Source organism: Pseudopodoces humilis, chromosome 5, assembly GCF_049639895.1.
Source record: "Pseudopodoces humilis isolate 2021_Gansu_Grassland_sample_001 chromosome 5, ASM4963989v1, whole genome shotgun sequence".
In the NCBI taxonomy this organism is placed as follows: Eukaryota; Metazoa; Chordata; class Aves; order Passeriformes; family Paridae; genus Pseudopodoces; species Pseudopodoces humilis.
Genome location: NC_142204.1, coordinates 58,747,077 through 58,764,959, shown reverse-complemented (window position 1 = coordinate 58,764,959; position 17,883 = coordinate 58,747,077). Strand labels below are relative to the sequence as shown.

The window sequence follows — 17,883 nt, the reverse complement described above, 5'->3', positions numbered from 1 at the left end:
CCTTAATAGTGTAATATGCTTTGCAGACTAGGCAATGCTAGGGAGGGAAATTTAAAAAAGGAGGTTTAGAAAGAAGAAGAAAAACACATCATATGGGATGAACAGTGCTTTAAAATGTCCTGAAAGCCACGGTTGGAAAAATAATTTAATTCCATGGTTAGAAACTTGGCTCAGTTGCCCATCCTCTCAGCAGAATCTAAGAGCCCTGTCTAGGTTTTTGCCTTTTGAAGACTGAACAAGTAGCTCTTGATCATCTGTGACAACACTTGAGCCCTCATTTCTGCTATGTCCTGTTAGGATATGCTGAAGCAAATGGTTGTGTAAAGAAAAATATTATATTGTATAACTTTTTTTTTCTTATGCAGGTTGCTCTAAAAGCTGTGCTTGTTGTATTTTCTTTTAAAAAAATAAATTAATTTAGTTTTTCTGAGGGAATGTTATTCCTGAAATTTACTCAGCTAAGGGACAAATGAAACCAGTAGATTCCTGCAAAGAACATGTTATCTTGCCTCCTTTCCTTCTTACAATTACTATAAAACCCTGCACTACATGCTTGCAAGAAACTTTAAGCACATTTTCTAATTCAGACTTGCAATTTAACACCCCTAAGTGACACATTTTGGCTTCTGTGGTGTGTATATTACAATAGTATTCACACAGAGATATGATTTCATACTTTTGAGATTTTCTAACTCAGACAAGAGACTCATCTGGACTATTACCTTGGGGAAAAAATTGTAATTCAGCTCCTATACTGCTCTTGATGTCCCTGAGTCTCTTAGTGTTCTGAGTGGTATGTGCAGGGTCATGCAGGGTGGCTACAGCTATGTGACTGTCATTGGCCTGGACAGCTCCACCGTCTGTCTTTCATCTTCTCTTCCAGTATCAAAGCTGATCTTTTCCATAAATCAACCTTTGGGTTTTGCTAACGACAATCTTGCAGTGATTCCATGCTTGCTGCACTGTAAAGCAGCATATACAGACAGGAGTACTGAAGTGCATTTCCCATACACCTTTGAAAATTTTTATTTTTGTGTGTCTTAGGTTGTGTGCATTGGCTTATTGCTTCTTGTTCTAAATAAAGTCATGAAAAACTTATAATCAACCAGTGTTTATGACACCTCTCTAAACTAGATGTTCTCTGTAGAGAACCCATTTGGGGATTTATTCTGGTTTCATAAAAGACATTTTCCTTTCCTAGCAGCAAAATTCTCTGTCTGGAACAAATTAACTGCCGTTCAAGGACTAATCTCTTCCTCCATGGCAGAAATTTCTTCCTCTGTGGCACTGCTCTTCAGACTGACTGCTGCAGTCACTGTCACAGATACTCCCCAGAGGTTTCAGACCAGAATCACATCTGCTGCTTTGAATCACAACTTCATCCTATCTGGTGGGGTTTCAGTGTTCATTAGACTAATTAATGATTAAGTACAGCAATATGACATGACTTGGCTGTTTTGTCATGTCTGTCAGCTTTCTCAAAAATTCAAAGTATCAGCTATTTTCTGAATGGTTTTGTGCAAGATTTTAAATAAGCAGCTTTCTCATGTTGGCACTCAAGTCAGAAAAAGTGCACTGGTGTCTGGTATAAACATGCTGCACAGAGGTATCAAAACCTAGCAAAACCTGTATTTGTAGAAGGAAATGTAGAGGGAGAAACTTCTCTGTAAGGGAGAGCTTGACCTATGTGAAATTAAATATTATGAGGAGAGAGGAGCAAAAGTTGGAGAGTGGGAGGAAAATGTAATGCTAAAATTTAGTTGCTTTCTTCAATAAAGCAGAGCACATAGCACAGAATCTGCTGCTGCTTTATTGTGGCCCTGTGGTTTTCTCTCAGAACAGATTACCCACCTCTGCTTAGGTACCTATACTGTTTTTCCAGGTTTTTAAGAACAGGTGCTTTGTAATTCTTTTCAGGATAAAAATACCTAATTATATTGTGTGCATAATTAATTATTGTTTATATGTATTATTAATCTAATAACTGATAACTGTTGTGGGTGAGAGGATTGAATGTACCCTCAGTAAATTCACAGACAGCATCAAGTTGGGTGGGGATATTATCTGCTGGAGGGTAGGAGGGCTCTGAAGAGGTTCAGGCTGGACATCATGAGGATTATGCACTTGGAGACCACTGTATATCTGAATCAAATGGAACCCATTGATGGTAGTGTGGCACTGTCTTCCTTGAAGAAATCAGTGTGATCACAGTGATGATTGATATCTAAGGCATAGATTTACTAGCTTTTGGAGAAGATTGAACAGTGTGTGACCTGGTGGTGAGAAGGCATAGAGCAAATATTTATCTATCCATCAGGTTTTGACTCTGCAGTTTCTAAACCTATGTTTTCTGTCCATCATGCTTGAACTCTGACTTGGCTGGGAGAGTGTGACCACTGCTTCAGGAGATGCCACCTTACCTGTGGGATCAGATTTCCCCAGCAGTGTTAAGAAAGGCTTCTTCTGGTTTCTAATCCTCTGGCAAGGTATCAGCCACCAAATGGCAATGTGTCAAATATAGAGACATAAAGACTATGTGCCCAACAAAGTCAGCTAATTTTTTAATGAATTATGCAGTAATTAATTTGATGTTCTTGTGGCACAGCTATTCAGGGAGATTTCTTTCATGACATATCTGCAGGTATCTGTGAAGAACAATGAAGAGAGGCTCCAAAGCAGTTACTTGCTGTGTGCATACTATTACCTGATACATTTAAATTTATGAATTTTGCAATTCACATAGACAAGTCTGCCAGATAGGTATTATTTAAGATTTTTCAATGTTTTTCATATGTTGTCTCTGTTTTCTTTCCATGCCTCCCCATGTGAGAGCAAAAGTTAACATTCTGTCAGCATTCCTTCTTCCAAAACTACCTTTGTGTCGTACACATTTGCCTGTTCTCAAAACCATGTAACTCCTGTTTTTCTCCAGTCTCCTGTTACATGGCACTTTTTATGCCTGTAAGAAATGCTGACAACTCCCAGCTCAACAGTTATTTCCATCAAATGCAGACTGTTACGTCACTCAGATTTCTGAGTGCCAGTCTGAGATAAGGACTTGAATGAAAAGGCAGCTGACATAAGGTTTGTGTCTGAAGAAAATGTTACTGTGCCTGGTACAGCAGCAGCAGCATCTAAAGGGAGGGCAGCCTTTACCTTCAAGGGGTGCCCAAATCTCCGGCACTCAAGGACAAGGCATATATCCTTTTGGCTTCTCTCAGTATTCCTAATAAAAATTCTTGTGAGAAGGTGAGAAATGGTGCTTGCTTCTTTCCAACATAAAGATGCCATAAGATCCAAGCTTTCAGCACCCTGAACTAGGCTGCTCCAGTGTATTTTAATTAAGATTAATATGTTGAGTTTGGGTTTATTCAGCATGCAGGTATCTGCCAGACAGAGGTGTCCCTGTGGACAGCACAGCTTACTGTAGCCACTGGGCTAGGTGTAGAGACCTTAACAGCTTTAGGGTTTTTTGTACTTCGCTTGTTCTCTGTAAAGGACAGAGCTGACAGTAGATATGCTGTTCAGTTGTATAACTGACCACTCAGGGAAGCTGATATTTCTTTTCTCTGTAGCAGCAATCTTCCCAATACCAGTTCGTATTTCTTCAGTCCAGGCCTCTCACCTGTGTTATGTACTGTAAGTTCTCAACCTTTAATTTCCTTTTTCCTTGCAATGAAATTTTCTTCCTGAACACGGTTCTTAAAAAAAAGGCACCTTTCTCAAAGCAAAATCTTTGTGAGCAGTGAAGGTTCATGGTGTCAGTGTGCTGACATAGTCTCAAGTCAGGGATTAGTGGTGCTTCCTCTTTATCTCATCTCTCCCCATCTGTCAGCATCCATTTGTTTTTTTGCCTTGTATTTATATTGCAAGCTTTTTGGGAGAGGTGACTTAATTGTTCTCTTTCTGAACAGCACTTAGCACACCGAGTCCTTCCTGGTGCTGGAGACAGATATTTCAGTAATGCAGTCAACCTTTTGGAATGAACTTGTGTGATGTTTTGCTTCCAACAGTGTAATTTTGCAGATAGTTCTCTTCTAAGTAATTGTTTTTATCACAGTGTAGAATATAATGGTCTGATTTCTTCCCACCTCTTTCCCTTTAATGCCCAACAATGTAGTAAAGCTTGCTTATCCAGGCTTTCCTTCCAGAAGGGTCATAGTCTTGCACTGCCAAATGTCACAGACAGCGGCTTCTGCACTGGCTATAAGAGTCTCATTTCTCTAACCGAGGTAGTCTTTCCATTCAAATGAGAACAAAAAAGCCCACATAGTTAATTCTTTGTATTTATTGCAAGGAGAGAAAGGAGCTTTGCTGATGATATATGACAGAATTTTTAATAAATGAAGCTGAGATTTTAAATTCTTTGTGAGAAATGGTTAGATGTCACCCTTTTTTTGCCAGTGCAGGTCTGTCATTTGCAATGTCAGTTGGTATTTGAGGGTACAATACTTATTAGAACTTTACTTTCTAACCCAAGAATATTTGTACTTTACAGCATGCTGTATTTTGCAGTGAAATATTTATCTTCTGCAAAGAGCTCCAGGCTCTGCCCTGATCAGGTGCCATGGGCCTGCTTGAGGCCCCAGTGGTCATGGAGTTTTGCATACTCTAGAGAGGTGTGGAGAGTCCAAGGCTGAGGCTTGAGGTTAGACTGAGAGGAAAAGGTAAAGTCTTCAGGAAGAGAATGCACATTTAGTATGTGTGTTGTAGAACAAGAAAATGAAATAGCAATTTAGCTTTGAGAGATTAAATTATTAGATTTTTTTCAGAAATAGTGTTTCAAGCTGTGTTAACTTCTCAGCACATTAAAATATGGAAAGGAAATATATTGTTGCAGGTATGTCATGTTATTAGAAACAAGTTAGGGGGAACAGTGAATCTGCATTGTGTGGAGAGTCTTGCTAGTGTGTGTGCACATACTGTTCTTCTCTTGGCAAGGATCCCCAAACAAGCTTCAGTTTGAGAAAGTCGGTGTTTCCCTCTTGGACACAGCTTACTTGGGTTGATTCTGGTTGTTGTTCTTGATGCAGTAAGTAGATCCTGGGAAGGAATTAAACCCAAATAAAAAGCCAAGAAGAGTGAAGACAAAGGCAGCAGTCAGGAGGGAAAACCAAACAGAAACACAAGAAGTTGGATGAATAGGGGGGTTTTAGTGTGCTGGTGTGTCTGTTAACTCCTCTTATCTTGGCCTAGGAAAATAAAATTGTATTTTAGTAAATGTTTCTTTGTATCAAATAGCAATACACCATTGGATTTTTGTGGGATTATTTTGTATCCTACATTTTTAAACTCTTGCTTTTTTTCTTGTGAGCCAGTCACTGTTTGGCTGACCTTGCATGTGACTAATCCAATGCCATCCATCTGATTGTTCTTTTTAAAATCTGGTGAACCCTTCCAAATCACAAAAGGTGGGTTATGGCAAAACAACAGCATTCAGATTTAATGGCTGGGAATACAGAGATAATGAAAAGATCCAGCTTTCCTCTGTGCAGAGATGCTTTACTCTGAGTGGGAACAAAGTGAGCAGAACAAAGGCAGTGTCATTCTACTAGTCATTCACAGTCACCTGCTGACAAATTTAGCTCTGTCTGACCTTAAAAAAAGTGAAAGGAAGAAAATAGATGAGAAGCTAAATTACTAGGTCCTAGTAATTTACTAGGTCCTAGTCCATAAAATAGGTCTGTTAGCTCTTAAAAAAAAAAAAAATATATATATATATGCTTTTAGATATCTGTATCTATACCTATATATAGTTTCATAAGTAATTTGCTCCGAACTTTTTAGGCTGTATTTGAGGAAGTTAATAGGGCCAGGAAAAGTAGTGCAAAATGTGGAAACATTCTCCCAGCATTTAGGTCAATTACCTTCAGTCAGGACTTTTCCCTCAAAAAGGGGAAAAGCCTAATCATGGACAGCTTTTCTTGAGGAGATTTTTTTACTTGTCCCTTGCCTCATAAGTCAAGCGTGTCTGCTCAGTGAGCTGCTGCAGCTTCATATTTTCATAGATCTCCATCTTTTGTTTGCCTTTTGGTTCTCTTCTTGTAAATGAAGTCTTGCTCAGGACTGCCAGTTGTAATTTCCTCAGGCAAGATCTTTCCTTCGTGCCAGTGAAACTCATAGAAATTTCATTTATGTGATGGGTTTTCTCCTCTTGGCTTCTCTTCCTGCTCTTCTGGGATTAATTTATCTTGGCCACTTTGAGAAGAAAAGGATTTTTATTCCAATTATTTCTGGAGTCCTCCTTAAGAGACCAACAAAGACAATGCAGTGAGGATACAAAATCTCAGTGCTCAACTGCCTGATGCAGAATACTTTGTGAAAGAGTGTATCATCTGTCTTGCATGCCATGATGGCAGTTGTCTTCTGTCACTGGGCTGTCAGGTCGAGATGCTGTTTTTAGCTAAGGTTGCTATTTCTGAAAGGACCTCTGGGAAGAATTGACTGTCTGAAAGCTGATGCCTGTTGCTCTGTAATTGCTACTTCATTAAAATATTTCATTTACAATTGTATGCCCCCAAGTTCTCTAGATACCTGACATGGAAACTCTCAGCTGTAAAGTAAATTTTTGTTCAATGTGACATTTTAGAGCAAAATCCCAGTTGTGGGATTTGAGTTAAAGCTGTCCAGAAGACTGGCCTCCTCTAGAGACCTTAAATAATGCATCTATATTCTCATTTGAGTTTCTATACAGTTCTATACTTTCATCTCAATAAAAATTTAATTCTGATTTCCAAGTAACCTGTGAACTTATCAGAAGTGATATCAGAAGTGATAAAGGTATTTACCAGATAAGCATTTAAGTAGAATCTACTGGATAAACTGTGAATATAAACTGAAAGGAGAAAACAAATATTGCAGTCTACAAGTACCAAATACATCATCACCACCATCATCAAAAAATGAAACAAAGTCGAGAAGGAAAAATCAAAGTTATTCTATGCATTTTTGGTAATACATATTTGCTTGGAGTTTTTTTAAGATTATACTCAAAACCAGGTGCAGTAATTACTCTTTTGAATGTACTAGGGCTGAATTACCTTTGCCTCAGGCAACATTATGCTGTTTTCTACTTAGTACATTATTAGCATAAAACCCGTAAAACCTCTAAACAAACCTTGCCTAGGTTGCGATTTGTTTTTACCTGCTGAGAGTGGTTGAGTGTTGAAAAAAACAATTACTGTGTAAAACGCAATTCATCTCACAGGTAAGGTAATGGCACAGTCAATGTGGCAATAGGACTTTTTTCCTCTTTTCTGATTCATGAATTTGAATGTTTGACTTCTCTGTCTTTCTGTATACATGATATTGCATTTATATACTTGCTATTGTTAAAAAAAAAGAAAAAGAAAGAAAAATAAAAAAGCCATACAATTGCTAGTGTGTTAGAGAAGTCTTGAAAGTGTGCTTTTTTTTTTCCTTCCCCAATCCAGGAATAGCTGAATCATAGGAGGTTTCAGAAAGGGAGATCATTATATCCATTGACAGCAATCATTACTATTGGCATATGAATACAGGAAGACATGCTGTTTCATTAGATGAACAATTTGTGGTAACTGGCCTCAAGGCTAATAAAATGTATTTGTGTAATTATTGCATTTTAAAGGCTTATTTGAGAAGCAGGATAGTGCTGTACTAAGTGATGTAGAAATGTAGAGCAGGACAGCTCTTGTTTCAAGAGATTACAGTTAGAAATTATTAAATACTGGAGTGCAAGCTGAAAGAGGAAAATTAATTAAAGTATGAAGAATAATTAGATAAAGTTAAATAGGATAAATATGATAGTGAATTGATTTTATAAAGCAAAATCAAGCTGTTGAACAACCAGATATATATTCTTTGAACAAATAAGTGGTTTTGATAGAACAAGAAAATCTTGAAAATTTCTTTTATCTGGAAAGTTCTGATTTTTTAGTTCAGCTTTAGTTCAAGGATAGGTGGCATTGCTCAAGAACTATGAGTAAAGGTATAAGCAAAAATGTTGTTAGAGAAGGTTGTGAGAAACAGCAACTGGAAAGACTAACTTTATTCCTTTCACTGCGGTTCTGTTCATACTCTGAGATTGATACTATCAGAAATCAGATCTTTCATGTTTTAAAATTATGTTAGAGCTCAAAGAGGGAAACTTCCTACGTAATATGCAACAGACTACCTGCATATTAAAGTTTCTATTTTTAGCACTGTTAAATCTTGGTTTTGTTGTATATATTGAATATATACATTGATATATTGAAGTAATATTCACATGGGAAACCCCAGGGCCTTCTCATCATACTAAGGTGCATGTAATAAATCTTTATTTCAGCAGCATATTCTGCTTAACTTTCAATGAGGCTCTTTGTTCTGTACCTGGCTGAGAATTGTAGCACCCTGGGTATTACTGTTTGGTACATTAAATTTATTTCCAGTAAGGAAAGATATACATCAATGGGTATAAAACAGATTGTGTAGTGTGGATATAATTAGATTAATTTTTCATTATGTTGTGGCATTAATACACAACTAAAGAAATGTAATTATTCTTCCTTATTCTTTGTCTCAATTTCTTTAAGAAAGAATACCTTCATTTTTCTTCTCTTTGCTCTTGTGATTAGAGTTTTCCAAGTGCAGGGCTTAGTGCTGATGCTATTACTGTTGCCTTTTGAAGCATTTTTCAAGTACTTGTCACTTGAGCAAATAAATGCTGAAGTTGTGTTGGGAATTTTGTTGTATGTTATGTTCAAAACGGAGCCAGTCTGTACAGTCATTCTTTCCAGAAGAGTTCCTCATATGGAGAGGAAGATGACCTTGGCAGCACTGTCTTAATCAGGGTCTGAAAGGTAGCAAAAGACAATCTTAGCTTCTTAACATTTTAAAAGAAAGATCTGGATTTCATTTTCATTTCCCTGAAGAATAACCTGACTCTTCATCTCCCCTTTTAGGACATTTCCTCCATCCAGCATATTTCTAAACTGCAACACAGACCTCCACAGTGTACTTGTGGTGAGCGTAAGGAGAACTGATCAACACCACCTTTATCTCCCTTCTCTTTTCTGGCTGTTTTCAAGTATTAGCCACATATGAATTTTCTTACGAGAAGTGTGGAAAGGTATTTAAAACTTTGCAGAGAAGAAACAAATATGAAGAAACTAAATTACATCTCCAAGGTTACAAATCCACAGAACTGAGATTAATATTTAGATTTCTGATCTTGGCATTGAGCTCTCATGATAAATTCTGAAGGACAGAGAACATAAATTTAATGTAGTCAAGCTGTCCTTGCACATAGAATAATTGGTCTGAATTGGATAGGGATTGCCTGGTATTTAAAACTTGACAGCTTAATTAGTTGCAACAAGGAAATGATAAACATGAAAGCGATCTTTACCTGGAGGTAACAAAGCAAGACTGTGGATGTGGAAAGTATTTGCTCAAAGCAGTTAAACACAAAGACTGTTCTGTATCTATCCTTTATTAGGTGTTTCCAAGTAACAGTGATTTCTTTCAGGGAGAAGGTAAAATACATTTTCAAAATATCTAGCATAGAATCTTTTCAGCTGTTTATTGACTTTGTGTTGAAATTTTCATTCAACTTTATTTGAAATTTTGTTTTATATGTATTTTCTAGCAGCTTCACTGAATTTTAAATGCAGAGTATATGTAAATACTATATATAAGACATAGCAGTAAATGGTGACAGCAAATTCTCTCCTATGTGGTTAAGTCCTTTATAACTTTTAAAGAACACTGTAAGATGTGTGTTAAGATGTCTGTGTGTTAAGATGTCTGTATAAATTTAGAACAGAATTTCCCTGTTGAATAGAAGTATACAGAGTGTAATACACTCCAGGGATTATCCAACAAATCTGTTGTCCAGCATATGGTTCATAGATTAAAAGGTTACTATTCTGCACTGTAGAGAATCTAACTCTATTACATTAGCCCTCAGCTCTGTATTACATTAGTGCTTTATATAGCTGAAACAATTTTGATGTGGTGCTTAATCGCTACTTTTTGTATTGAAGAGAAGAGCAATGTGTTTGTCCCCTTGAATCTGCTTTCTAGAGGTAGCCCTTTGGAAGTTTCCTCCCAGATTTGCCCTAAACCAAGACATACAGGGAGTGCATTCACAGCACGTCACTTTGCTTCCATTGTGCAGGCTGTGTTGAAACACGTATTTCCCAATATATTAGAAGTGTATTGGAGCCTTCTGCTGGAGCTTTATTGTGTAGCTGCTTTAATGATGATTTTTCTTATCGTTTATGAAGGGCAGCTGGTGCAGAAGTCACCAACTTCACAGCACTGGAGAAACATTTTTGCACTCACATAACGAATAAGAAAGTGCAAGATAAAAGCTAAATCCTTGGAGGAGTGAGTAAATTCAGTTTCCTCAGGTAAAACTGCTGTAAGAAGCTCAGCTGCTGCAAATGGTTCTCTAGATTTGGTACTAAAAGCTTGTTCTAGGTCTTTACTGCTGATATATTTTTCTATTAAACTTTTTGGACTGGGAATTACAATCCACTTCTCACCTCTGCTGGAAGCAGAGCATCTCTACAAAGAATAGTCAGAGCACAGAGTGAAGCAGCATGGGTAGGAAAGGTCTAATGGAATTCTCGGGTTAGAGCATCAAAAATGAAAACTGATGCTTTGTTTATTGGCAGAAGAGCAGAAATGCATAGTTGGGATGCTTGCAGATTCATTTTTAGCAAGTGGCAGGAAAGAATGAGGCTATTCTGACAACTTTTAGTGTTGAAACTGAAGAGGAAATTTCAAAAGCATCATCCAAGTATGCTGCATTCAGGTAGATTAATCATTCAGACATCAGAAATTAAATCCTTTGGGTTTTTTGATTGTCATTTATGTGTTATGTTAGCATAAATCCTATGGTTTTACTCATCCTGAACATGAAATGAAAAAAATCTGTCCACATTGGTGATTCCACTATAAGAAATTTTTTGGGTCTGCCATGATTTTTTCCTTTCTGTGCTAGAACAGATGGGACAAAGGACAACAACAACAAAAATTGTAATATAAGCAGACACTGCTGAATTAATATTCACACTGCACACATTTAAGTTTGCTGTGCAATTACTTTTGTTTTCTAAGCAAGGAGAATATACAAGTCTGTTGAGATCTAGACTATGTGCAGTGTACATCTGAAAATATGTACAAGGGTAATATTTGATCATATGAATATTAAAACCTGAGATGGGATTTAGAAATTTCAGTTAAGGCACCACAAGTGAGTGGCATGGATTTGAAAGACACTGAACACCTGCCACTTAGAATTTGGTTCCAGAAAAATCTAAAAATATGAGTTCCTGAATGCAGATTTAGAAATAGTCAGTTGAGGTTGTGAAATTAGGGTATTTTTTGCCAAAACCTGTACTCCTGAAAAGGATCTCATCTGCCATCACAAATACAAGCTCAGATGGAGTCACTCCAGAATTACCCTTTTGGATTTGTCTTGTAAACAGTCCTGAAATGACTTTTGGTAATATGGGTACATCTGTTCATTTAGTCCAGGGAAGACATTTGTGCCACCTATTTCCCAGAAACAATTTTTATTTTTTTTTTCCTTTTTACACAGGACATATGCTTAAAATTGTTACTAGTAAGGGCATTGTGCCCAGTAGTGACTGCAGCTACAGTGTACTCATGTGCACATATGCATGCTGCTATTCCTCATTGCTCATCATGGATTTTCCCTGAATGAATGTGGGATTGGTGCCAATAGGTTTTTAAGGGTGTATGTGTGTTTCTGGTGCTGTAATCGGCTAGTTAAGAATGAGGAGAAAGTGCGTATTTAATGCAGTATTGTTAAAGAAATCTTCCACCATTTACTCCAATATTAGGTGTGTGTTTGGGGCCATCACAGGGGCTTTAAGTGCTCCTCCCCAACAGTGGAGCAGTGTCAGAGGCTGCTGTGGCTGCATTGCTCTCTTTGGGCACTTCCACCCTGCCCCATGTGCCAGGGCCTTTCCCAGCCTCACCTAGCAGAACAGTTTTTTCTCACTGAGTCTTTAACTGTTGGCTTTCTCAACTCTCCTGCCCTTTGTCCCCAGCAGTAGAGTCTGATAATGGTTAGATTTTTTTTGATTAATTTTCTTTTCAGAAAGACAGTTTGTCATCTAGCACTTTTACTTCTGTTTAAATTAATTTTGTCTCTTTTGCATCCTCCTGCCTTTCCAGAAGTGCATGCCATTCTCTGGCCTGTTAAGCTGTGCAAGAAAAACATTTTTAATGCAACATCTTCTAATCAAAATTGAAAAGCATAGAATCATAGAATGGTTTGGGTTGGAAGGGACCATAAAAACCATCCAGTTCCAACCCCCTGCCATGGGCAGTGGCACCTTCTACTAGGCCAGATTGCTCAAAGCCCCACACAACCTGGCCTAGAACACTTTCAGGGATGGGGTATCCAATGCTTCCCTGAGCTGTTCCAGTGCCACCCTCACAGAAAGGAATGTGATCCTAATATCTAATCTAAACCTACCTTTCAAGATCCCATTACTCTAAGCATGCTGGCTCCTGGCTCTTGTGAGACTGCGGTGTCTACAGTCCCATTGTTTGCTGCCGGCCTTGGCTTTAAACACAGGAGCTAGCTTGATTTTTACTTTTTTTTTTGTTGTTGTGCTATGTACATTCTGCAGGTCTATTGATTTTAATGAGGACTGGTTTCATTTTTTTAGGATATCAGAAACTTATGGCAGGCATTCGAACACCCTGGAATGTTAAACCTAATTTAAATTTAACTGAAATCATCAGAATAAATGAATAATTGAACAAGGTATGTTTTGTAAAACACCTGGGGGATATTCTTTCCCTGCTTTTCTACTCACTAATTTGCAGATAGCACTTATCTGCCTTGAGACTCTGGAGTGTCATTATTCTGCTGGAGGTACTACTGGTGGATAACTGGGAATAGTCATTCTTCTTTCACCTGTTTCCCAAAAGCCCCAGTCATCTTCATTTATAAAATAGGAATGGCAGTGGTGATTTTCTTTCATAAAGGTTCTGATGAAGAGTAAGGCACTCATATATTGAGTAAAGGCACTAAAGACAAGGTAAAAAAGTTGACACTACTTTGCTTTTTGTTGCAGTGCAAAACATACAGGTGTTATGGACTCCAACCTGTTTTTTTCTGTGCTGGAAACTGATCTCTGTTTCAGGAAGGGGAGGAAGATGATAAAGACTTTGTTCCTACCAGTGATTTCATTTGATTTTCTGCTCTGCCTATTACTCCTCAGTTTGCCTCTTCAATAAATCCAACCTACCTCTTCAATGGATTTTAACTACAGGGTTCTGTCTGAAAAATTTACAGAACACTTTTTTGCAGACTGATATATAGTTTGATATTATTTTCTTGCCTAATATTTTTTTCTTTCCATAAATAGATCCAACTCTTCTTCATATTTTATCCTTTTTCTGTTATGAAGAACAAAACGATTTCTGTCCCCTATAGTTTCAGGTGAAACTTGTGAAACACCCACATAAGTAGGTGAAATAACTGAATGTGAAAAGTACACTGGCTATTGGCAACGAGAAGTGTGGTGCAGAAGAAAAAGGTTAAAAAAAAAAAAGAAGGAGGAATTTTTTGGCAATCTCACAGCAGATATTGCAACAGTATTTTCACATGACCCAATAGGTGTGTGACAGTACTGTGGTAACTTAAGGAAGTGAATTTCTTTGTGTATCTTTGCCTTAATCCTCTAAATGTATTTTTAATCCCTGTCAAACACTAGTGTACCTATTTCCCTTAATAGCTACAGAGTTTAGTCTTTTTGGACACACAAAAAAAAATAATCCTGTGTTTTCTTAATTACCATAGTTACATGGTAATTTTTAAATCCTTTTCATGTACCTTGTACATGGATAACACATGCTGAATCAGAGAACTTATTGGATGTTTATAGTTACCTCTCAAGCAGTACGAAATTCTGAGTGTTTTAATTATCACAATATGTTGATTGTAATAAGTGGCATTCACTATGTAGTTTCAGTCTGTGCTGAAAGCATTCATAACACAATACACTGTTACTGCCAAATAGGGAATTTGAAGGTTTAATTTAATTTAAGTGTAATGTGGCAGCTCCCCAGGTTGCCTCCCAGGTACTGATTTTGAAAAATCCATTTAGACCTAGAGATGATATGACAGCCTTTTCTTTGAAGAGCTCTTCAGGTTTCTGTAAAGAAAGCCTTAGATTTATTCATTGCTTTTACAAGAATTATAAATTCTGTCTGTCCAAAAAGGCTGAAATCCTTAGGCAGAAACTTGTTGGAGTGGATTATGACAGAAAGGCTGGAGCAGCATCTTGTGAAGGATGGAGACACTCAGAGCAGTGATGGCACCTTATTGACAAACATTTATTTTCTCTGTGAGCTACAAAGCCTGGAGTGGTGGGCAGCCTCTCTGCTGCTGAAGATGCTAAGCTGGAAACCCTGATGCATTTGGAACTGTCTCTAAGACCTGCTTGAAGGGAGGAAATGATCCTTTTCTTTAAGCATTTTACATTATTGCTTTTAAAAAACCCTGACTGATTAAAAGAAAAAAAAGGGGGAAGTGTTTTTGGATGTTTCATTTCCTCCAAAACTCTGCATTTTCAGTATATAGTCAAAGGATTAGTCTGAGGAGACTTGAATGTGGAAGTGTTTCTGGGTTTATTTTTCTTCAATGTACAGCAACTTTTGCTAGAACAATTCATAATGCTGAATTTCTTGATAATTTTGACCTCCTCAGAAATCAACTATATTAAACATCTTCCTGTATATATTCAACTCAGTTATTTTGTGTGGCTTTGTAATTGCATATATTTCTTTGCTTTCTAAGATTCAGTATTTGCTTAAAAATTCCAAGGATACACGTGTTTTAAATTTTCTTTATGTTTTAGAAAATAAGCTAGGATTGCACTACTTTGTCAATGAAGCTGTATTCCCTGCAGGATTTGCAGTATCAGCTGTGTTTGTATAATACCACAATTTAACCTTTTCCTACCACATAGGTTTTTTTCCCTTGTCAGAAAGAACCAGAAAAGACTGATGTTTTGTTACATTAATATACAGGCAGGGCTGCACAGACTAGTATAAAAAATGGGCATACTAAAACAGGTGAATATAAGCAAATATATTTAGTAGTTGTCATAATCTATGTAAGTGCCCTTCTAAATTTTTGAAATTAGGTTGCTGTGCTGTAGTAACTATGAACATCACTGCTCAACACCCAGGCCTTGGTAGCTTGGCATTTAGATTTGCAGGTTCTAAAGTTCCCTGGTTTGTTTTCCACAGAAATGAAGTACGTTGTTTATTTATGGATAAACAGTAGGCTTCTATTTGAAAATATATAACCTGTGAATGCAATAAGCAACCAGAAGGATTGATGGGGGCAAAAGGTGCCTGTTTGTATTAGGCAGTAGAAATCTACATGCTTTTATGTGATTCCTTATTCTTTGCTTTTTTTCTGACTGTATAGACAGTATGTTATACCTGCTGACAACTGGCAATTTCTGACTTCCCAGTAGAATTGGATTTTAAGAAGATTTAGACGCTTGGAGTTAAATGTAGCTCCCTAAAGCCTTGTCTGGTGAAAGTAAATAGGAGTTTCATAGTAGGTGTCAGCAGGCCAACACTTGACATTTGTTCTTTTCCTACCCTTATGCAGAAAAAGAAACATATATTGGGAAATCAGAGACTGGATCATTTTGGTGGCTGAAACAGTGCAGTACTGTGTAAGTTTTGACAGGCAGTTAGCAATTTAATTTAGAGTGCCTTAAGAAGCGAGGACAAGTTTATGTTGGCATTGTGATGTCTATCGTTCATGAATCTTCCCTCCCTAAGAATCTCAGCCTTGCTGGGACAGGAGCTGAGCCTGGGTGAGTCACTGCAGTCTCTAAGGGGTGGGCACAGGCTGAGCCTGGCTCAGAACCACGTGTAGGTACTGGCTCCTCAGCCCCAGCAGGGTTCCTCTGGAGGCCCTGTCCTGCCAACACCAGCTGGTTGTGTAGGCATTGCCTCAAATGGCTGCACTGGGGAAGTGGAGCTGAGGAAGGGGCTGGGAGAATCTAAATGCCTTGTGGGTGAGGGGTAATACCCAGCATAGTCGGGGTCAGTTATGGGTGGTAGTGTCTAAAATGGCATCTCAGCCCATCATGGGTCATTGGTTTGAAGTAAAAAGTGGAATGTGCTTGGAATAGAGGAATGGGAATCACTAACATTCCTGAGGCTAGCACATCTGGGCATTAAGACAGCAAGGGGACATTAAGGAAGCTACAGATTGACCAGGGACAGAAAAAACAAGCTTTGACATTCTTGGTGATTATTGCTGTGTGAGAGCCTGTCAACTGCAAGGTGTTTGAGAGCCTGAATATTCAGTATTTCAGTCTGCATAAATTAATACAAGCTGAAAAGTGCTTCTACATCATCAACAAAAGTACTCGTGTTTCCTTGGGGATTTATTTAGCTCTCACTGAGAACATGGACACAAAGTCTGTGTTCGTTTGATTGCTGTGAAAAATGGTAGGCTTCCTTTCTCCTCCCTTTTCATTTTGCTCAGTTCAATTTTTTATGAGTTATTATTTGTGTGGAAAGATTGATTCCATTTAGAAGGAAGTAGAACATGCGGTCAAATGCTCCTGTTGGGTGCAGATTCACATCCCTGCAGTGTGGTGCTGAGGCTTTTCAAAGCAATCATTTTCTGGTTAAGACAAAAGCAATGCCATAGAGAGAGTTTTGTGCACGTCAGTGGCACTGAAATAATAGTGCAAAACCTAAAACCAAGAGGATGCAAGTGTCACTTCCAACATGTTGGATGCCGTAGATTAGTTGTGTATGACCTTTAAAAGGACTGAAAATCTATTTGATTTTTGAGCTGTCTTTCCCTAGACAATATACAGACTGCTAAAATCCCAAAAAGAGCATAAAGCAATGGATGGATATGACAGGCAGATTAATTTAAATTAAAAATGCAAACCCCATTTCTAGCAGAATATGATTGACCATTGAAAATATAAACAGCCAAGAGAATGGTACTTCATCTCTTGATGTCCTCCAGTCAAAACTTTAGTCAGGTGCAAGTTAAGCCTTGGTTATGCCTGATTTCCCAGGGTGATTGTGTGTCAGTCTTCAACTACATTATGCAGGAGGTCACACTTGATATTTGTTAAGATCTTTTTCAAATTAAATCAAAAACTATAATATGAGCCAAATTGAAATAAATGGTGTTCTTATTTGTCTCTCTCTCCCTTCACAGGTACTACAGTGCTACCATTTTGCAGATGTCAGGAGTGGAAGATGACAGGCTTGCAATCTGGCTGGCTGCACTGACAGCATTTATAAACTTCATTTTTACTCTTGTGGGAGTCTGGCTTGTTGAAAGAATGGGTCGCCGGAAACTTACGCTTGGTAGCTTAACAGGTGAGTGTTTCATTAGTGTATTATATTTTCCTCATAATTATTAATGAAAAGAAAATAAAATTTCAAGTGCATTTCTTTTCAAAGTAGTCCTCTTCAAAATTTCATTGTTGATGCCATCTTTTCTCTGAAATAATACAGGTTTCAAGACTGTATTATTTTATTTATTATTTTTCAAGTAAAATACCACAGCTAGAAGCTAATTTAAAAGTGACTGCGTGTTATTTTTTTAGGTGACTTTCTCCTTGAAGCCATGTTTGACAATGTTTTCATTTACCTTTTTTTTTTCCAATTTAAGGAATAAAATGCCTGGAACTTCACAGGTGGTTAGTTTTTAAGTCTCATATGTAATTTTAATTGGCTTATTAATTGGAATTCAGAACCATCTGATGAAGGTGTACCAGAGAAAGAATATTGCATAACCATTGCAGCACTTTGTAAATATAATGCAGTTCTCTGCATAGTTACCTCAGATACAGTACAGTAAATACCTTACAT

General features: G+C 37.6%; 1 protein-coding gene across 2 annotated transcripts in view; it reads left to right on the top strand.

Moving 5' to 3' along the window:
- The window catches only part of SLC2A13 (solute carrier family 2 member 13), a 146,482-nt gene that overhangs the window by 83,356 nt on the left and 45,243 nt on the right, over positions 1 to 17,883 (top strand). For both annotated transcript variants that reach the window (XM_088055244.1, XM_005519191.3), the window contains exon 5: positions 17,225 to 17,388. In XM_088055244.1, the coding sequence (XP_087911370.1) occupies positions 17,225 to 17,388 (164 nt within the window). The remainder of the gene's footprint in view (positions 1 to 17,224; positions 17,389 to 17,883) is intronic.